The sequence below is a fragment of the Hoplias malabaricus genome, chromosome 14 (genome assembly GCF_029633855.1).
Source record: "Hoplias malabaricus isolate fHopMal1 chromosome 14, fHopMal1.hap1, whole genome shotgun sequence".
Taxonomy (NCBI): domain Eukaryota; kingdom Metazoa; phylum Chordata; class Actinopteri; order Characiformes; family Erythrinidae; genus Hoplias; species Hoplias malabaricus.
In genome coordinates this window covers 8086033-8105280 of record NC_089813.1, presented here as the reverse complement: position 1 = coordinate 8105280, position 19248 = coordinate 8086033, and the positions used below count along the sequence as shown (strand labels likewise).

The 19248-nt window shown below is 41.2% G+C and overlaps 1 protein-coding gene across 2 annotated transcripts; it reads left to right on the top strand.

The window, feature by feature from the left end:
• The first annotated feature begins 371 nt into the window (after positions 1–371).
• Positions 372–17498, top strand: npy8br (neuropeptide Y receptor Y8b). Of its 2 annotated transcripts, XR_010795300.1 has the most exons (3): positions 372–603; positions 11996–13640; positions 15214–17498. XR_010795300.1 is itself a non-coding variant. In XM_066643340.1 (2 exons), exon 2 carries the CDS (start codon positions 12146–12148, stop codon positions 13268–13270), a length of 1125 nt encoding a protein of 374 aa, XP_066499437.1. In that variant the 5' UTR covers positions 372–603; positions 11996–12145; the 3' UTR covers positions 13271–17498. The 2 variants fall into 2 exon arrangements, 1 of the variants encoding a protein (XP_066499437.1); XM_066643340.1 differs by having other exon boundaries at positions 11996–17498.
• Positions 17499–19248: the final 1750 nt, after the last annotated feature.

The following is a 19248-nucleotide window of genomic DNA, read 5'->3' as shown; positions in this document are numbered from 1 at the left end:
CATGGGCACATCCATTTCACCTAGCAACACGTGTTTTTGGAATATTTTTGGATACCAGAGGAAACCTACACAGACACAGAGAAAACACAGACAGTGAGGCAGAGATTAGATCACCACCGTGCCACACTGAGAATTATATTTCACCCCAACCTTAACTTCATTTCTTTCTAGTCAATATGACTAATAATAACAAGCTAAAAGTTCTCACTCTTCTCCTACATAGCAGCTTACGGTTTGTTCAAGAGCAAACTCCAGTTCAGTGTTTTAAATTGGTTGCTTTTTGATTTTAAAAAAGGTAGTGAATCTACCTTTAAAGAGAGAGGGTTGAGAGTGTGGTGGAGCTCCATAGGGTCACTGAGGGGCTGGATGCTGGTGGTTGTGTGGAAGGAAGGACGCCTCCTACTAGCGCTGTTTTTTTTTTTTTGGAGGGGGTGGCGGTCTGGGGGTGGTTAGGATTGGACTGAAAGATAAAACCCGCTTCTTCACACACACTACCTTCATGTGTGGATGGAACGCACACGCGACTCGAGAAAGAATACGCACCAGAGAGAGAAAGAGAGAGAGAGAGAGAGAAGGAGGAATACTGCGGGGACAGCCTCTATGGTGAGTCTGCTGAGGATATTTGGTGGAGAAAAGAGTTTTCATGTCGTCGTTTGTTCACCTGAAGGCAGCGGTGTTTCTGAAGGGAAAACACGTCGCTGTCTTGTCGCGCGCGTTGATGCGAAAAACGGTTGAACGTGAACAGGTTGAAGAGTACAGACTTTGGCTTGTGTCGCGCACTCTTAAAAAATAAAGGTTCCTAAACGGTTCTTGGCGGTTTGGCTGCTGGAGAACCCTGACGCTATGTTAAACTTTGAAAATGTTCTTTAACGACGTGAGCGTAGAGATATTTTACGGTTCATTAAGTGTTGACTCATTTTGGCGCCTTCGTTTTTTTGGTGTTGTATTGTTTCTCCTCGGAACTGGCGGCACGTGCAGAAACCTCTCAGACGTTGACTGCAGACAGTCGATAACGAATTGTGGAAGCCCTTTTCCCGCCAGAAAGGGAAGGGAAGATCACATTCTTTGTGTCTGATAGAAATATATCTATAACTTGACTTGGTAAATCGAAATAAAGTATTTTTTTGACGAAAAACAATATTTAGTACGTCGAAATAATGTTTCCAAATGTCCGGTAAATCAAAGAATTTTTGGCAAATAATAATGATTTGCTGTGTTAAAATATCTCATATTTTAATTCTAATTTTGACTTACTATTGTCTATAAGTCAATTAATTACTATGTCGAAGACATTTACAACAGTTAGGCCTTCAACAAAAATAATTATTTTCTCGAAATAATACCTTATTTTAGTAGTATTTTTTACAAAATTTCTGGGCAACTATATTGTAATATTTTGTATTAATAGTTCAACTTCATATGCTAAATAAGTAGTAGAAAAAGGGTATACTTCAAAAAAAGAGCATAATTTGTGGGATAAGAAGTCATTATTCTGGAAAATCTTGATAAAATTAATTAATAAATAACATTTCAGTATTTTAGGACACTAAGTGATAGTTAATTTTCACGTACCTCCACCTGAAAAGCAGGCAGACATAATTGGTCATGATTATAATCAATAAAACTGATGACCAAGAATATCAGAAAAAAAAAACCACATATAATTTTCTTTGTTGTCCTTTGAAAGGCAACATATTTACCATGAATGCCACTGCACATTGTCAGGACTGTCCTGATAACTGTGACAATTCATCCGGCTGTGTCTGTGTGCTATGAATATTTTATTGCAATCTCTGTTATGAAACACAAGACATGGAGAGAAGTTGTGGAAAAAATGCAGCTGGTGGAAGATTTCCCATTAGTTTGCATACGTTTGCTTGTTAATATGCAAATGCATGCATGCTAGGTTTGTGCATATTCCCCACACTGCCTCACAGTATTTCATCCACTGCACAGCATTCTATGTTTGTAAAAGCTAAAACTTCTGTTTGTGTAACTGTTCTGGAACAGATTCCACCCTCCTATATAGTTGCCAGTGCTCATTACTTACAAAAGTGCTTTACTTTTGCTACTAAGAATCTATTTTTCTTGCATCCTAGGCTGCATCCCCAACCAGTACAAGTTTATGAAAGTGCGAGCGATAACTTTGAGGCGAGAGCAATGCAGTGCAGTGACAGCTTTGATTCACATTCAGCGCCTTCACACATCCTACTGGAGAAAGTGTGAGAGACACTCTCTGACAGGAGCATTATTTCACACAGCATCTCTGCTCATTATCGGCAGCCAAGGCAAGCCGAATCGCACATTACGTAACACAACACTAAATGGATACCAAAAAAAAAAAAAGTCTGTGCATCCTGAAGCAATTAACCATCTGTGGACGTTCTAAACCCTTCCTGGTGGGCTTGAGGAGGCCATAAGCTTTGGAAAAGGACAGAACACAATTACAAAACATTTATATCGCAATTAAAAAGGAAGGTAAATTCCTTCTTTTCTGAAAAGAAAAATCGTTTATTGGTTAATTGCAGACAAACTGATACTAACCCCGTCTTATTTACAGCAGAGATAGGAAATATAATCATTTTAGTCACAATCCCTTTCTGGGGAATTGTCTGTATTTCCTCTAAGGGCAAAGTACAAATCGTGACCTGGAAACAGTGTCAGAAATTTTTCTTGATTTTCTTGTAATAATTGAATGTTATACACAGCTCCAGGGGCCTGTAGGTTGTGGGTTCGATTCCTGCTCCGAGCGACTGTCTGTGAGGAGTGTGGTGTGTTCTCCCTGTGTCTGTGTGGGTTTCCTCCGGGTGACTGTCTGTGAGGAGTGTGGTGTGTTCTCCCTGTGTCTGAGTGGGTTTCCTCCGGGTGACTGTCTGTGAGGAGTGTGGTGTGTTCTCTGTGTCTGTGTGGGTTTCCTCCGGGTGACTGTCTGTGAGGAGTGTGGTGTGTTCTCTCTGTGTCTGTGTGGGTTTCCTCCGGGTGACTGTCTGTGAGGAGTGTGGTGTGTTCTCCCTGTGTCTGCGTGGGTTTCCTCCGGGCGACTGTCTGTGAGGAGTGTGGTGTGTTCTCCCTGTGTCTGCGTGGGTTTCCTCTGGGTGCTCCTGTTTCCTCCCACAGTCCTAAAACACACGTTGGTAGGTGGATTGGCGACACAAACGTGTCCGTAGGTGTGAATGTGTGTGTCTGTGTTGCCCTGTGAAGGACTGGCGCCCCCTCCAGGGTGTATTCCCGCCTTGTGCCCAATGATTCCAGGAAGGCTCTGGACCCACCGTGACCCTGAACTGGATAAGGGTTACAGATAATGAATGAATGAATTTAATGTTATGACTTTCCATGACATGAAATCGGCTTTTTTTTTTTAAGTTGCAATATTATGGTCTGTATTCTTCAAGCGAGAATGGTTTGCCCTGGTTAATGCTTCTCTTTTATTGCCTTTCTACGACACGTGAGCATTTTTCAAGGAAATGAAGGCAAATTAAAAGTGTCTCTTATAAATGAAATGCAAATAAGGAAGTAGTAGGTGTGCGCTTGTTTCTAATCAGAATAATCTGATAAAGCACTGTGCTCCTGTGATTGAAAACGGGTTACACACGTTTCATCTGAATTAGGCAAATTGAATGAGTGTTTTTTTTTCTCAATACATGCCAACATAATGTTTGGCTTTAGTTGTTTACTTACTTAAGTGCATCAGAAGAAAAGTATCTCTGAGTCCTCTTACTGCACCGATAGATCTGTTTGAACTGCCATAGCTTATCACACATTAACAGCTGTGGAAATATTAGCTAGTCTCAGATCTAAGAATGACTTATTTTACCCTGTTGTGTGTATGATTTAAATTTGAAGACATTGAACACCTACCAAAACAGACACTGATATAAAACCACAGATTTGTGTGGGCTTCTTAAGACATCAAGTGTAGGATTGTCCCAGAGTCTTTACAATAACGGCTCTGGACCCATGTGAGAGTGCGAAGACGAGGTTAAGCCGAGTAATATATGATGAGGGGGGGACTATAAGGTTGCTGTCAGACTGCTGTCAAACTGGTTGTTTAGACAGATTGGAGAATGTTTGATTTTTGTGTATTTTTAACAAAGCAGGTCAAAGATGTTTCATTAAGATCCTGGAATAGTGTTCACTTGTGGAAAAGGGGGAGAATATGCCCCACTTCATACCATCTCCCAGAAGGCTTGTTGTCACAGGGCCTCAGTGGGTTAAAGATTAAATCAAATCTCTTGAGGGCTGGCAAGGTTAGTGCAGAGCCCGTTTACATTAGTGCTGAGGCTTCTTTGTTGACAAATGCTTCTGGTTTAGGACTGGGTTTGGGCTGGTTCTCTTGAAAAGTGGTCTCTAATTGCTCGACTTTAAAGCGAAATGTGAAATTGACACTGACGAACCATGAAGTTATGTGTGACTCATAGGTTGACAGTGTGATTGCAGGGAATTATGTTCACGCAGACGCCAGATTAGCTGTCACTTGTCAGATTTAAGGAGCGTCAAAGTGTTGCTGTCAGCACTTCCAGCCAGTTCCAGTGTCTAACCCATGGCTGGAAGAATAGGAATATCAGCCTTCTCTGTTCTGGAAGATTTTGATTTGTAGACACTCTTTATAATTATAAATTATGTTATTTTAGGATTTAGACACAAACATTGTACACAAAGCTTCACACATGAGCTTAAGGACACCAGGCCCAATGCCAAGCATTGAATGGAGGTGTGTGTGTGTGTGTGTGTGGGGGGGGTGTTCTCCCTGTGTCTGCGTGGGTTTCCTCCGGGTGACTGTCTGTGAGGAGTGTGGTGTGTTCTCCCTGTATCTGTGTGGGTTTCCTCTGGGTGACTGTCTGTGAGGAGTTGGTGTGTTCTCCCTGTGTCCGCGTGGGTTTCCTCTGGGTGACTGTCTGTGAGGAGTTGGTGTGTTCTCCCTGTGTCTGCATGGGTTTTCTCCCACAGTCCAAAAACACACGTTGGTAGGTGGATTGATGACTCAAAAGTGTCTGTAGGTGTGAGTGAGTGTGTGTGTTGCCCTGTGAAGGACTGGCGCCCCCTCCAGGGTGTTCACATGCTACATGTAACTCGGTAATCTGGGCCCTGGGAAGGGACTGGCTCCAAAGATCTCTTTCCTCTTTTCCTGTGTGATTATAGCGAGCATTTGGGAGAAGGCAGCTGGCCTTTGAAAGGGTGTCACTGTATAGAGCCTGTGTACTGTTGGCTCCTTTTGCCTCAGAATTCTCATTTTCAATTTCAGATTTATCACGAGACGTGGAGATGTGTTCCTGCAAAGCAGAGAACAAAACAAAACAAAGAAAACAATGAAATCATCTTTGTCTGCAAGAGATCAGAACACGAGGTTCCGCATTGTTTCCATGTTTCATTTGAGCCTCTACCAAAGGCAGCGGCGTTCTCATTTTCCATTTTAAAATCAAATGTGCACATTCGGATTCAGCCGCTCTAATCAAAGTGGATGCATTGGCAGAAATATAACTCTGTCTCTTACCTCCGAGCGTCACCGTTCATTAACTCCCTTTTGTGCTTTGCGTCGATGCCGACTGTGGCCATTTCACACAGATGCCCCATGTGAAACACAATCAAAGCTGAGACTCGTAAGCTCATTAGACGATTTGCAGCGGTTGCGGCCCCCTGCCACGATGCTGCATCTTACTTGCTATGATGTGCCGTTTATTTATGGCCTTCTGTCTTCCTCTGTGCCAGCCGCCTGGGAAAAAAAATAAAAAACCTCATGGATTTCACTGCATGCTGTTTGACACAAGCTGTGGTTTGTCAGCCGTGTGGAGTTTGCCTGTTTAACGCACCGAGGGTGGGCGATATAGAAAAAAATTTAACATGGGCATACTCGAAGATGGGCTATATGTGCAAACATTTGTAGACACCATTATATCTAGTGAATTCAGCTCCTTTAACATGGCCCTCTTGTGGATTCAGACATTCAGTTGCACACACAGAGCTTATGTAATCTTTACAGAATTGAAGAACAGAAAATGAAATGGGACGCTCTGCAGCAGATAAGGTCTAAGGTCACCGTGCCCAATGGCTACTGCTGGCTAGAGGAGGGGGGAGGGGGGTTTATTTTAAAGGGGGTGTACAAGTCATCCAGCATTGGGCTGTGAGGGAGCTCCATCCAATATCTCTGAGATCATTTTGAGTGGCGTTTGTGATCCAGGACTAATTATCCTATACCAGTACCTGACCTCAATAATGATCTCATGGCTGAATGTAATCAAATTTTCAAAGCCGTTTTCCAAAATTTAATCTAAAGAATTCCCAGTAGTGTAAGAGCTATTACAACAGGCATACACCCCACTTTATTCAGAAGAAATGTTTCTTCTGATACCTATTCCAAAATTATTTCTGGTGACATCAGCCTAATTCCTAAACGCAGTAATGGGCTGTTGCCACCTCTTCAACATGAGAATGTTCCAGGTTAATTGCACTTTTCCACTGCGTGTTAGCTACACTACTCGACTATACCAGGCTCAGGGCTCTGCCAGGTTTCGATGTCACGTTTAGTCTAGGGCTGCAACAACTAATCGATTAAAATCGTGTGTTAAAATAGTTTGCAACTAATTTAATAATCGATTAGTTGGGTCTAAGTTATTATACACATAGGTACAGTTGCTACACGTGACGAACTCTGGAAGAAGGGTTTGAAAAATGGCGGAGGCGGTCACAGCAGAGGATAATGTTAGCACAAGCAGAGAGAAAAATGTACGACCCGAGTCATCAAAAGTATGGGAACACTTTACATTAACGCCTTCAAGGAACAGCGTTTGGTGCAATATGTGCACAGCTGATCTCGCATGGCACGGCAGCACAACATCACTGCACGAGGCATCTGAAAAAGAAGCCTGTTGGAGCTATGTGTGAAAGAGATGAAGTATAGTAAGTTAATTCTACTTTTTCTCTCACTCAATGTCACTAGAGCCTGCTAGAGTAGTTAAACAAGATGTCTCATTTTTAGTAAATTTATATCACTCTTGTATTTAGCGAGTTTTCCGTTCCACCTTAAATGTGGCGGCAGTTACCTTGAGTTAAAAAAAAAACATTTTTTAAAATAATATATTTAAAGCCTTTTTCAAGGTCTTTTCTGACTGGCATTGCGTGTTAGTGTTTGAGTATCAGCCAAGAGTGTATTATATTATAAGTGTATATTACATTACATACACTGTTAAATATTGATGAATATAAAATTAATGTAACGGTTGGGTTAATTCTTCATGTAAACGCTAATTTTTAATAATGGTATGTTGTGTGTTCCTTTATAAAAAGGATTATGAAAAGTCCCTCATTCCAGGTACCAACATTGTCTAAAGAACAACAAAAAAAAGTATGTTCAAAAGTAGGGTCTAGTAGAGCGGTGTAGGAACCATGCAGTGGAAAAGTGGCATTTCTGTTGGTGCACTCGTTATGAATTTCCACACGGCTGCTGTTTTCAGTTAAACTAGAAGAAGATATGAAGAAACACAAGCTTGTGATCTGACAGCAGCATTTTGCGTCATGAAAATCACATGCACGCCCCCCACCCACGCAGTGTCCCAAATTACTCACACAGCCAGTTAAAAGAGCGATCTCTTGCTTTTGCACAGAGCAGCACTCAGCGGGGACTCTGCGTCTTCCTGGGCTCTTTTTCTCCTGTCAACGACTGAGGGAAATAACAAGGGCACCCTCGCCATCCGTTCATCCATTTTGAGGATTGGGGTTATGTTTTAGCAGCAGACATAATCGCATGTCAGTGTTTTCGCATCTATGGCCACAGGTGACACCTAAACATCCCCTGGTCTCGCCATCCGTGAGCTGCGCTGACAGGCTACGTGTACAACCCATGGGTCGCATCAAGCCTCTGCAGACCGTAATAAACGACACGGGCCCTGCTTTTTTTTTTCCAAGAGGATGGACCGTGTATCCTACCTCTGTCCCTCCACATCGGAAAAAAGATATCTCTTAATATCTCAGTACTTTCTTGCAGAGAACAACAAGATCTTTATAATTTCTCAGATTCTTCGACACCAAAGTGAGGTCAGAGGGAAAGACTCTAGTTCAAGATGTTTTACTGAGAAGATGATCCCAGGAATCTTTGCCTGAATCTCCTTTTGAGGGAAGGAATCTCAATATAACTTCAACTATCTCTCATCCTAGACAAACCACTTTCTGCTGTGAATAACTGCTATAATTTCTGTCTACGTCCAAAGTGTCTCATGTCTCCTTTTTCGTCTGATAGTCTTTCTCACGCGGCATTTTAGGAGAATCATTAAGTATACAAGCACGTTTTTAAGCAATATCGTTTTCCTCTAGGTCTCCAGCTTCATTGTACACAGCTTTTGAGTCGAGTACCACTGCTGAGACATGGCAAGAGTCCTTTCTGAGAAATAGGGGGCTTCTAGAAGGAGATTGACTTGACAATAATCTGCATTTCCAAGGCATATTGGGCCCACATCCAGATTCGGTTTCCGTGAAGATAAACAAACGCCTTGAGCTTGATGGATCTTTAGTCACTTGCAGCTAAGGCACTTCTGAATCTTATCTGCAGTCTCACAGATGTTTTGCTTTTACATCAATACGCCTAGAAGCCACTGATGTTTTCATAAAAGTCTCTGAAACACTTTCAATCTCAGGGACAATGGATGGAAAGGATTTACAACATTTCAGACATTACTTGTTGCACTTTTCCAATCAAAATAAATGTGTAAACCCATAGTCATTCTCATGGAGTTAGTATGATACCACTTTTTCTTTTTTGATGTCGATATTGAATCTTGTAGCCCTTAGGAGTCCATTGGCCTTTTGTTGGAAAATTATAACTCTGTGAAGCCTGGGTAAAGTTGTCTTCTCTATTTTAAGAACCCTGATCTAGAAGGTGTTGATAGGTTTAGAGCTGTTGATGAAGTGTGTCTGAGTGCTCAGTAATTACTTGAAGAAAACACTTTGAACACAATCTCTCCATTAATCTGCACTTCTTTTTGGAGATTTGAATATTAGATAGCCTAATTAGACTTATCTAAACATACCCATCGTTCTCCACAATTAAAGTGTACAAGTCTAAATAGAGATCTTTGCGTAGAATAACCTTATGAAATATTCATGGCTGCTAATTACAGTCATAATTGTTGGGGTGTTTATGTAATGGCTGAGGATTTGGGTTATGATGTGGAGTGTGAGACGTTGCAGTATGATTGCCTTTACACTGCCGGGTGTTACGCAAGATGGGGAGAAAATGATTAAGCTCATTAAATAGGTCTTCTTCTTTGTTATATGTAAATATACACAGTACTGTTACTACTGAACATCTAAAGAAATCTACAGGGATGATATCTTGCTTCCACATTTGAGTCCTAAAAGTTAGTTGCATTGTCTGTAATCTCAGTCCATGGACTCATCGGTTCATAAAACCTTTCTCAAAGGCGTGAGTGTAAGTTGGAGTTCATATGTAATTGGGGTTAATGAAAATGCAACCAGCTTCAAAGACTGAACATTAGAGGAGTGACAAAATGTCAAAAAAACAAAACAAAAAAAACAATCTAGACCGTTTCCAAAATCCACAAACATTGGGTGTTGCTGATGCTGTATAGCTTCAATTTGTTTTTCCACTTTTGAAGACTTATTTACACAGTACAAACCCAGCTGAGATTGAAGTCTTGTTCAGCTTCACTCAGGAAATCACTCTTTAAATCATCAGCAATGGGAGAATATCTACAGCATCTGGAGCTTCTCATTAGAACAAGGTTGGAGGAGCTCAAACGAACCCTAGAGACAAAAGATTAAGATTGAATTATACTCCTAACCAACACGAAAGCAGTCACCTTCAGTGCTCTCGAGGAAAACGTGTAAATTTGGGTAGATATCTTCTACCCTTCTACTTTACTGGACTGCGGTGTTGGGGAACTGATATCAGGGTTCAGGGGCGTCATGACTTACAGAAGTTTAATTGTACCCGGTGGAAGGCCATGAATTTCATAACTGTTAATTGATTTTGCACTGCATGGAGGGAGAAGGATAGGATTGAAAAAGAGATAAAGATAGATAAGGGAAAAAGAAACCAGCCAACTCTAGAACAGCAAGAGAGAGAGTGATAGAGAGGAAGAGAGTAGATTAGTGTTGGCTGAATTAACTGCTCCTCGGCGCTGATTATGAAGACTGAGACTAGTGCGGCGAATGGGTATTGGGTTTATTGATCCTGAGTATGTTGACATTTCAGCCAGATTTCGCTTCTGTCAAATGCTCACAGAGATGAAGTTCCAAAGATAACTCCAAATTTACACTCTGTTATTCTATCTAGCTGCTTTCATCCACCCCTCTTCAAGTTTGTTTTTAACAGGAAGTTTTGTGGGGGTGGGGGGACTGAACAAAATCTTTAATTTCACTTTAATTGAAACTTAATCCCAAATAGAAGAAACTGCTGTAAATATATTAAAGTCAACTTTGTAGCACTCAGCTTGAAGCTGTTTTGCACGAGAAAAATCCAAAATAATGCATGTTGAAAACAATCTTGATTGTTTTATCAGAAAGCTCTGGCTGATATTTTAAGAATTTGTTCAAAGGGAGAACCAAAGGATGTCAGATTTCTGAGCACAGAGTGTGATTTTCCAATAATATGCAGAACACGCAGCAGAAACATATTATACTCAAAATAAGATTTTCATATAGTGATATTAGCCTAGGCGTCTAGGCAGATCTTTGCTTCAGGCCAAGTTGGAATTGCAGACTGAGTAACCTGGCTCTCCAGGATTCCTTTGGAACCCGATTTATAATCTCATTCAGCAGATGGTCAGCTCTTTAGCACACATTATAGAACACGTACATAACATCATCTCCAAATGATGAGTTGCTTCTTTTTTTATGTTTAGGAATGAAAATACCATTAAAAATATATAAGGAAATACAAATGCTTTATTAAAAAAGCAACGTCAGGTTATATGAGAAATCTCATATCACTGTGCAGACAGTGTGGCCAAATGGGACTGGGGTCTGAGTAGAAGGAGATTGATATTTCTCTCTGATGAATACTTAATGTGGGGAGGAATATTCAACTCCAGCAAATGACATTCAGTGACTCCATCTACTGATATTGTATGTCCCTAGATTTTGCTTTATATTGCTACTGCTAGAACTGGGAAATGATTTTCAAGACCATGGATCTCCAAAAGTGCTGCAGCATTCCAACTAGCGAAAGGGCATAGTGAGTTATAACAAGGCTTGGATCTCTAGACAAACTGTACCCATGTCACCACCTGGTTTTCCAAGCCAAAGTGTGGTGATTTCCTAGTTTTGGGGGTTTTTTTTGGTTCTTGCCTCCTCCATAACCATGGTTTTTCATGCCCATCTTTTCATTTAAGTGTTTCTTTTCTGCTGCTGTGATAGAGATAAGCATGTTTAGATCAGAAATATCAAGTCCTGGACGTGTAGTTCTAAGGTACACTGAGCAGGAATCATGTGCCGAGTTAAAGATGAATAATGTACGTAGATTTTGACATAATGATCCTATTACTGGCTGTAATAATAGTATGTTATATCTAGTGTGTTTTCCGTGGTGAATGTTTTATTGCCTCAGCCACCTCTACCAAGTTCTGTAACTGAGTTTCTGACTCCTCCACATATTCTCCCCAGACCACGGTGTTGTTCTGTTAAAAATTCATGACCACGTTTGAAGTGAAGTTGTTCCTAGTGGCAGATGGGAGTTTGAAGTTGCTCGGTAAGATGCAAAGCTTGTTTCAGCTATCAGGGTTAGAACAGAAGAAGAACAGGAGACTAACCCAATGAATAAATCTTTATCACGAAGCTCCTGCGAGGGTTTAAGTCTCTGCCACTTCAATTTAGCATACAGAGAGAGAAGACAGGTCTGTGGGATTATTCTCGGAGTGCGGCAGATTCCCTGCTCTACTTAATAACCTTTAAACCTCCTGTTGGAGAAGATTTTAAATTGTATTCATGTCACAGATCCTCTATTTGCTGCAAGCACTGATGTCTTTTCTTCATTGTCTTATTGCAGGTGTCGTAGGAGCACTGCTGTTCTTTCAAGAGCCGGTAGCGCAGTGAAAATGAGACGTCTTGGGAACTGAGGGAAAAGATCGGACTGGCAACAAAGATAGCGGTGTGCGTTGCTCTTCTTTTTTGGATCTGTGTGTAGAAACGGCTGCTGATGGAGGGTTCTCACCCTAACAGCTCTGGATACTCTCTAATGGACTGGGACCTCTGCCCACCCTCGCTCAGCGGCACCACCTTCCTGATTGTGGCCTACAGCGCCACGCTGGCCGTTGGATTGCTGGGCAACGCCTGCTTGGTTGTGGTTATTTTGCGGCAGAAGGAGATGCGCAATGTGACCAACATTTTCATCGCCAACCTTTCGTGTTCCGACATCCTCATGTGCATCATCTGCTTGCCCTCGACTGTCATCTACACGCTTATGGACACGTGGATCCTTGGCGAGACTTTGTGCAAGCTCTCACCGTTCATCCAGTGCTCATCCATTTCAGTGTCCACCTTCACCATGGTCCTCATTGCGCTGGAGAGGCACCAGCTCATCATACATCCGACCGGTTGGAAGCCCGTGGTTGGGCACTCGTACCTGGCAGTGGCAGTCACCTGGATAATGGCATGCTTCATCTCCCTGCCTTTGCTCCCTTTTAATGTGATCGAAAACTTGCGAGACTTCAACATCAGTCTTCCCAGCGACCCCACTCCTGATCACATAGTCTGTATAGAGAAGTGGCCTTCCCGGCCTCATCGGCTAGCCTACATGACGTCGTTGTTGATATTCCAGTACTGCCTGCCGCTGACGCTTATCACCATCTGCTACATGCGCATCTTCCTCCGTCTAAGCCGTCGGAAAGATATCATCGAGAGGACTCGAGATGCGCGGCAAAGGAAGGCTAAACACTCCAAGCGGATCAACGTCATGCTGGCCTCCATCGTAGCAGTGTTTGCCCTCTGTTGGTTACCGCTGATCGTTTTCAACACCATTTTCGACTGGCACTACGAGGTCTTGCCAGCGTGCCACAACACCGTCTTCTCGTTGTGCCACCTCACCGCCATGACGTCCACGTGTGTCAATCCTATCATCTACGGCTTCCTCAACAACAACTTCCAGAAAGAGCTGAAGTCGTTGATGTACCAGTGCCGCTGCTGGGGGGCGCCAGAGAACTATGAGAGTTTCCCGCTGTCCACCGTCAGCACAGACATAACAAAGGGCTCCGTTCTTAGCAACGGCTCCGTCAGCATCAACGCCTTGCAACAAGAGAAGGAGAGTTTGGAAATCAATGCATAAAAAAGGTTTGCGAGACTGAGTTGCAGTTGGTAGGTTGTCAGCCTACGCTTCCTTGTAATTTCAAGAACTCAAGATGGCTCCATAATCACTGGACTAAGGCTCGTGCAGTGGCTGGTGTGGAAGTCAAGAACACTTGCGGTGGATAGTGGACACTTACGAGGACTGCAGCCTGTGGTTAAAAACGAAGGAGTTTAAGAGTGTGCAAAGGCCTTAAGGTTGCACTGCCTCATTACCTTAGCCTCAATATATGGCCTGGTTCTGGACATAGGGATTGGTAAAGTGGAAAGAGTGGTCAACAGTTTCAACATTCTGAAGATCACTAGTTCCCTCCAACGTGACAACTGTAGGTGTAAGTAAATTGGAAGCAGAGGTACATATCTTCCTGACCTCAATCACATTTGTTCATGTACATAGTGGAACATACACACAGTTGTAATTAGACAATTTTGCTATTTTACGGAAACCGAAAGATAGACGGGCTGACAAAGAATTCTAAACAGTTGGATACCTTACTGTAGTAGCATTTAGATGAGTTCTTAGTTCCTTCAGTGATGATAAATATGTTAGACTTTTCCAGACTTGTGCGAATGATATAGACTCTTTGATAAACTTTCAAGAATAATCCATCAGACGGGGCACATTAAATCGAGTTCAGAATAACTGTAGCATGCTTTCCAAACATGGGATGCCTTATGATTTTTAACACAGACCTAGGTATACGCTACTGAAATTATGGATATAGATCTCTCCCTTGATCTACACTTCATCAGTGTAATATACAGCACTGTGCAGAAATAAGAGACCACCTTTCATTTATTTAATTTACAGTCGAAATGGACTGTTTGGAGATTCCCAGAACTGGGCTTCCTGAAATGATTAAAGCAGTGGTTGCCCTTTTTTCTGCAGTGCCCCCGTTATGTAGATGAGAATGTTTCCGAGCAGCTTTGTTCAACGAAACATTGGAAAAAATGGATATACATGTTTTTCATGGGACAGCGATGGAATACTAAAATCGTTATTATGTTGTAGGGTGGGTGACACAGTGCTGCGGCAGGTAGTGTTGCTATCACACAGCTCCAGGGTCCTTGAGTGATGGGTACAAACCCGGCCTCGGCTGACTGTGGGTCTCGTTTCTAAACAAATTGGCTACTCAAAAGTGTCCATGAGTGATTGTGTAAGTGTGTGGTACCCTGTGACGGACTGGCGCCATGTCCAGGGTGTACTCAGTGATTCCAGGTAGGCTCTGGACCCACAGCAACCTTGAACAGGATGATTATAGAGAGTTTAAGAGGCTTCTGTGTTTCTCTGAACAATTTGGCCTTTTTTTTTTTGGTTCTTTTGACTGGAAATTAAATATAGGAATGGAATATAGGATGGTCCTTGACCTGCACAGTGCTGGGCTTTTTGTCAAGGTCAGGAACTTGTACGCACCTTTAATATGTTTAAATGAAGGTACACTTTATATGGAGCAGTCCAAAGAATGTATATGCCAATGCTACCACTCAAATGGAACAGTCCATTTGAACTGTACTCTACCTATTTAAAGAAATGCTTTGCATCTCTGACCCTATTCCAAATGCAATAGAGTAACTGCCAGTTATCTTCTAGTGATATTGAATGTAACATGATGTTCTCAATAGCCTAAAAGCAATTATATGTGGCCACATGAAGCGAGGTACTGTTTAAATCATTATAAATACTCATCAGCGTGAACTGTATATCCATGAATTATTTATCCATCGTAAAACCACACGCATACAAGCACATACAGTACAAACCTCTGCTTAATGGCTGTGATGGGAGTGTGTGGTTTGGGCGTAATGAACAGTATTGCTTCAACAGTATGAGACACCAATATTTCAGTTCCATCACCTTGTGGCAAATTGCTTTTGAAGTATTTATGGGAGTGAATAATTTATACATTTCTGTTTTTCTGTGTTCAGTTACTGTGTACAAATATTTTATCTGCACCTGCCTTTGATATCGCTCAGCCCCTCAGTGTGTGTTGGGAGGGTGATACGTGTGTGGACATATATTGCTGTACTTGTGAGGACCAAATTCGAGGTTTGGTGGGCCCTTGTTACCTCAGTAAGATGTTTTTCAAGGTAAACACTAGGTTATATTTTACTAGTTTAATAAGCCACAACATATAATTTCTATTCATTTTTGCTTATAATTAATATAAGCTTTAAAGAACCTTTCAGGTTAGTGTCGTAGTCACACAGCTCCAGGGACCTGGAGGGTGTGGGTTCAAGTCCCGCTCCGGGTGACTGTCTGTGAGGAGTTTGACGTGTTCGCCCTGTGTCTGCATGGGTTTCCTCCCACAGTCCCCAAAAAACACACGTTGGTAGGTGGATTGGCGACTCAAAAGTGTCCGTAGGTGTGAGTGTGTGTCACCCTGTGAAGTACTGGCGCCCCCTCCAGAGTGTGTTCTAGCTTTTTGCGCCCAGTGATTCCGGGAAGACTCCGGACCCACCGCGACCCTGAACTGGATAAGGGTTACAGACAATGAGTGAATGAATGAATAAAGTTAGGAGTCTAAGATTAATCAAAAATAAATAAATATAGTGGCACAGGACAGCATTATTGGGGTTCATTTGGGGTCCAATTTCCTTGTTGCAATATCGTTGTTAGAAAATACAGTTTAAAGCCATATATATTACATATAAACAATTCTTTGCATTAATTTTCCATTACAAAGTTGGCTCCAAGACTGTCACAATCCTTGGCGTACAAGCCCCAGAACACCTTTTATTAAGAGGGTTTGTTTACAGCCAATCACAAGTGCAGCAACACAAGTATTTGTGTGTGTGTGTGTGGGAGAGTGAGTTAACAGCTTCATGTCTGCTCTGAGCTCAGTAAAAAGCTGATAAGAAATGTATAAAATGACTGATAACCAGGCTTAAACAGGCCACAAAAACACGTATATTCATTCAACTTGGTAGTATGTTTGTCATTCTTATCGGGACATATGATTTATATAAAAAAACAATCCATAAACATTTCATATACGGCTGGTTTTACACAGGCTACACACAAGTTCATATATAATGCACAGGTACACTAATCAATTACAGAGCTCTAGCGGGAGAACAGATTATGGGGAAACAGTTTGTTTAATCTGTTCTGTTAAATCAATTTCTGAAACTTTCTTTAACTATTGAGTTGCACATTTTAGTTTTATTCTCGTAAACTATGTGCCATTTGAAAAAACATTTGGGGCAATTTCTTAGCTTTTTGTATATCTCACTAGTCTTTAGTCGTCCCCATCACTGCCCCCAGCCCCCGATCGCACACAGTGCCACCAGCCTCAGGAGTGTGGAAGCAAACACCTGCTCCCTCTGAAACACGTGAGACTGCCCACTGCTTCTTTTTGAGGCCTGCAAATGCCAGCACCATGGGCAGTAATGCCGGAGAGTGGGCCATTCTGCCCACCCAGAGAGCAAAGCCAACTGCTTTCTAGGAGTTCTAGAAAGCATGAGAACTGTTTGAAAACTTTGACAAAATCTGCCAGTCTGGAAAAAGAACATAGCTGTATACTTTCATAATATCACTACCATAAACACATGGCCACGTTATGAGAAATATTAGACAGTTAACAGTGAAATTTGGAGCCGTTAACAATATGAAACGTGGGTGTTAGGAGTCTTGCCCAAGGACTGCGTGGAAGGCAGTGGTTTCAGTGAGAGTTGTCATATGGTTTACGGTTATTTTGCCTGTATTCAAGATGGCGCTTCCCAAGATATTGTTTGCAGTGTGAAAGTTGATATTTTTCAAATGACTAATGAATTATAATTTTCTTGAACATATTTACAGGGTTCGTTCTGTCAACCTCAGACATTCAGATTTGATGTGTTGATATGGAGGCCAAACTAGACGTAAAGAACCAAATGGAGTTCCATTGGCTTAACTTTTGAAATATGACAATTTCTTGATGAAAGAGGTGAAATCACTTAAAACAGATTTAGAACTGTCTAGAACTAAGTGGAATAATTAAAACATCCTTGCAACAATCTCATAATGAGGAATATTAGATACATTAACTAAACTTAAGATGATTTCACTTGCAAAGTGTTTTTTTTCCCCCAGTTTGGGCATCAATTGTCTCTGCCATTAAAAACATTCCTGATATTGTACATATGAAAAAAGACCAAATTTTGTAATAATCCATCTTGATGTGTTGATGGTTTGGATTCTTGAATATGCTTCAGTGTGTTATTAAAATGTTTCAAACCTTGACTGGGAGTTTTCTCTTCTGTACTTTTACTGCGTTGCCATTCGGAAGGCTTTACCATCCAGCAGTTGGCCTTGTAGGAGTAATGCAATACTTCCTGTACGGCTTTTCAATGTTATTTTATTTACTTTTTAAGAGTGAACTGAAAGAAAGTGAAGAGAGCTCATCCAGATTGCCAGAAGAAAAAACGTTTCTTGGAATTTCTGAAATATTTCAAATAAACAGGGGTTAATAGAAAGGGATGTTTAATGCTGAGAAGGTCCACAGTATAAAAGCACATAAACAGATGTTTTAACTGTAAATAAGCACTTTCCTTGTGTTTATCTTGAGTTACATTATGGAATTTATTGCACTGCAAAACAGTAGCAAAACTCGTTAGACTTGGCAGGCATTTATCTCACACACACACCACTATTCCTCAAGTTGACTTTTAATGGCTCTGGTAAAGAAAATGAATGTAACATTGGGTAAGACTTGTTGATATAGCAACTATATTTGCAAGACATTTCTGTAATATTTTAATGATGCAGTCCAGTGCAAAACTCAGAAAAGTCCATAATGTTAATATTTTAGTGTCAAAAAAGCAAAAACAATCACATGGAAGCCTCAAAAGCTAGATGCATTATGAATTCCCTCAGTGTTTACATCGTCCAGTATTGTATTTATTCCAGATTCAAGCTTTGAATTTTTTCAGAGAAATCCACAATATTTTTCTCCCAGTTTAGAAGTCGGTTGCATTTTTCTGCTTCCCTCACTCCAATTAATTCCAATTTTTTGTCTATTTCCCTGTTTCAGAAACATCTAATTGACCGATCTATATATTTCAGTCGGTTGTCTCCGTGTAGGCAGCAGAGCAGTCTATTTACAACACAGTAACCAGCTTAAAACAACGTCGTCTGTGTCATTTTTACCAGCAGGGACTGTATGAGTATCCAGGAGTCCTCTACTACTGTCCTCAGCCCCTAAAAGGTGACTACATTTATTAACCTTTATTTCAATGGATGATGAAAAGAAACCATCGTGTTCCTTGCTCTTCTTGAGCTATTTTACAGGAAATTTTCTCCTGGTTTCACTGAGCTCTGTGGACCTGCTGTCTGTGTAATTCTCTCAGCAGCAGAGCATGCGAGGCCTATGGTGTTACATGGGAATATTTCTGAGGAGCTCTGTTGCAAAGCATTGTGTTTTTCTCCTCTGTTTCCTAGAACACTTTAGCATACTAATAGATCGTTCTCTCTGATCATTTCCACTGCGTATTTAAGATTGCAGATAACGTGATAGATAGATAGATAGATTTGTACTTTATTGGTCTAGCAGCCAGTAGAAAAAATACAACACAGCAGTCAGAATTCATATTATAAGTGTGGTACAATATACAGAAAAAAAGAAGGTTACAGTAGGGATATTGTAAATTACATATATATATATATATATATATATAAAGTTTCCTCTGGATGTATTAGCAAACTAGCTTGCTAACTAGCTAGCTAAGGTGATATATACAGACTAAAACCTCACATCTTAAGGTCACGTTATAAAATTAGAAGAAAATTATTAGCCGTTTGTTGTTGTAAACCCTTGAGCTACATTGTGTTAGACATTTTATGTTGAAATAAAGATGGAAAACAAATTGCCAGTTTAAAGGCTAAGCACCAGCTATATAAAAGTGTCAAACAAATAAATACAGTGGAAAGTGTTCAAGAGCCTCTGTAACATGGAGGTAAACAGGGTAAGGACACTCACTTCG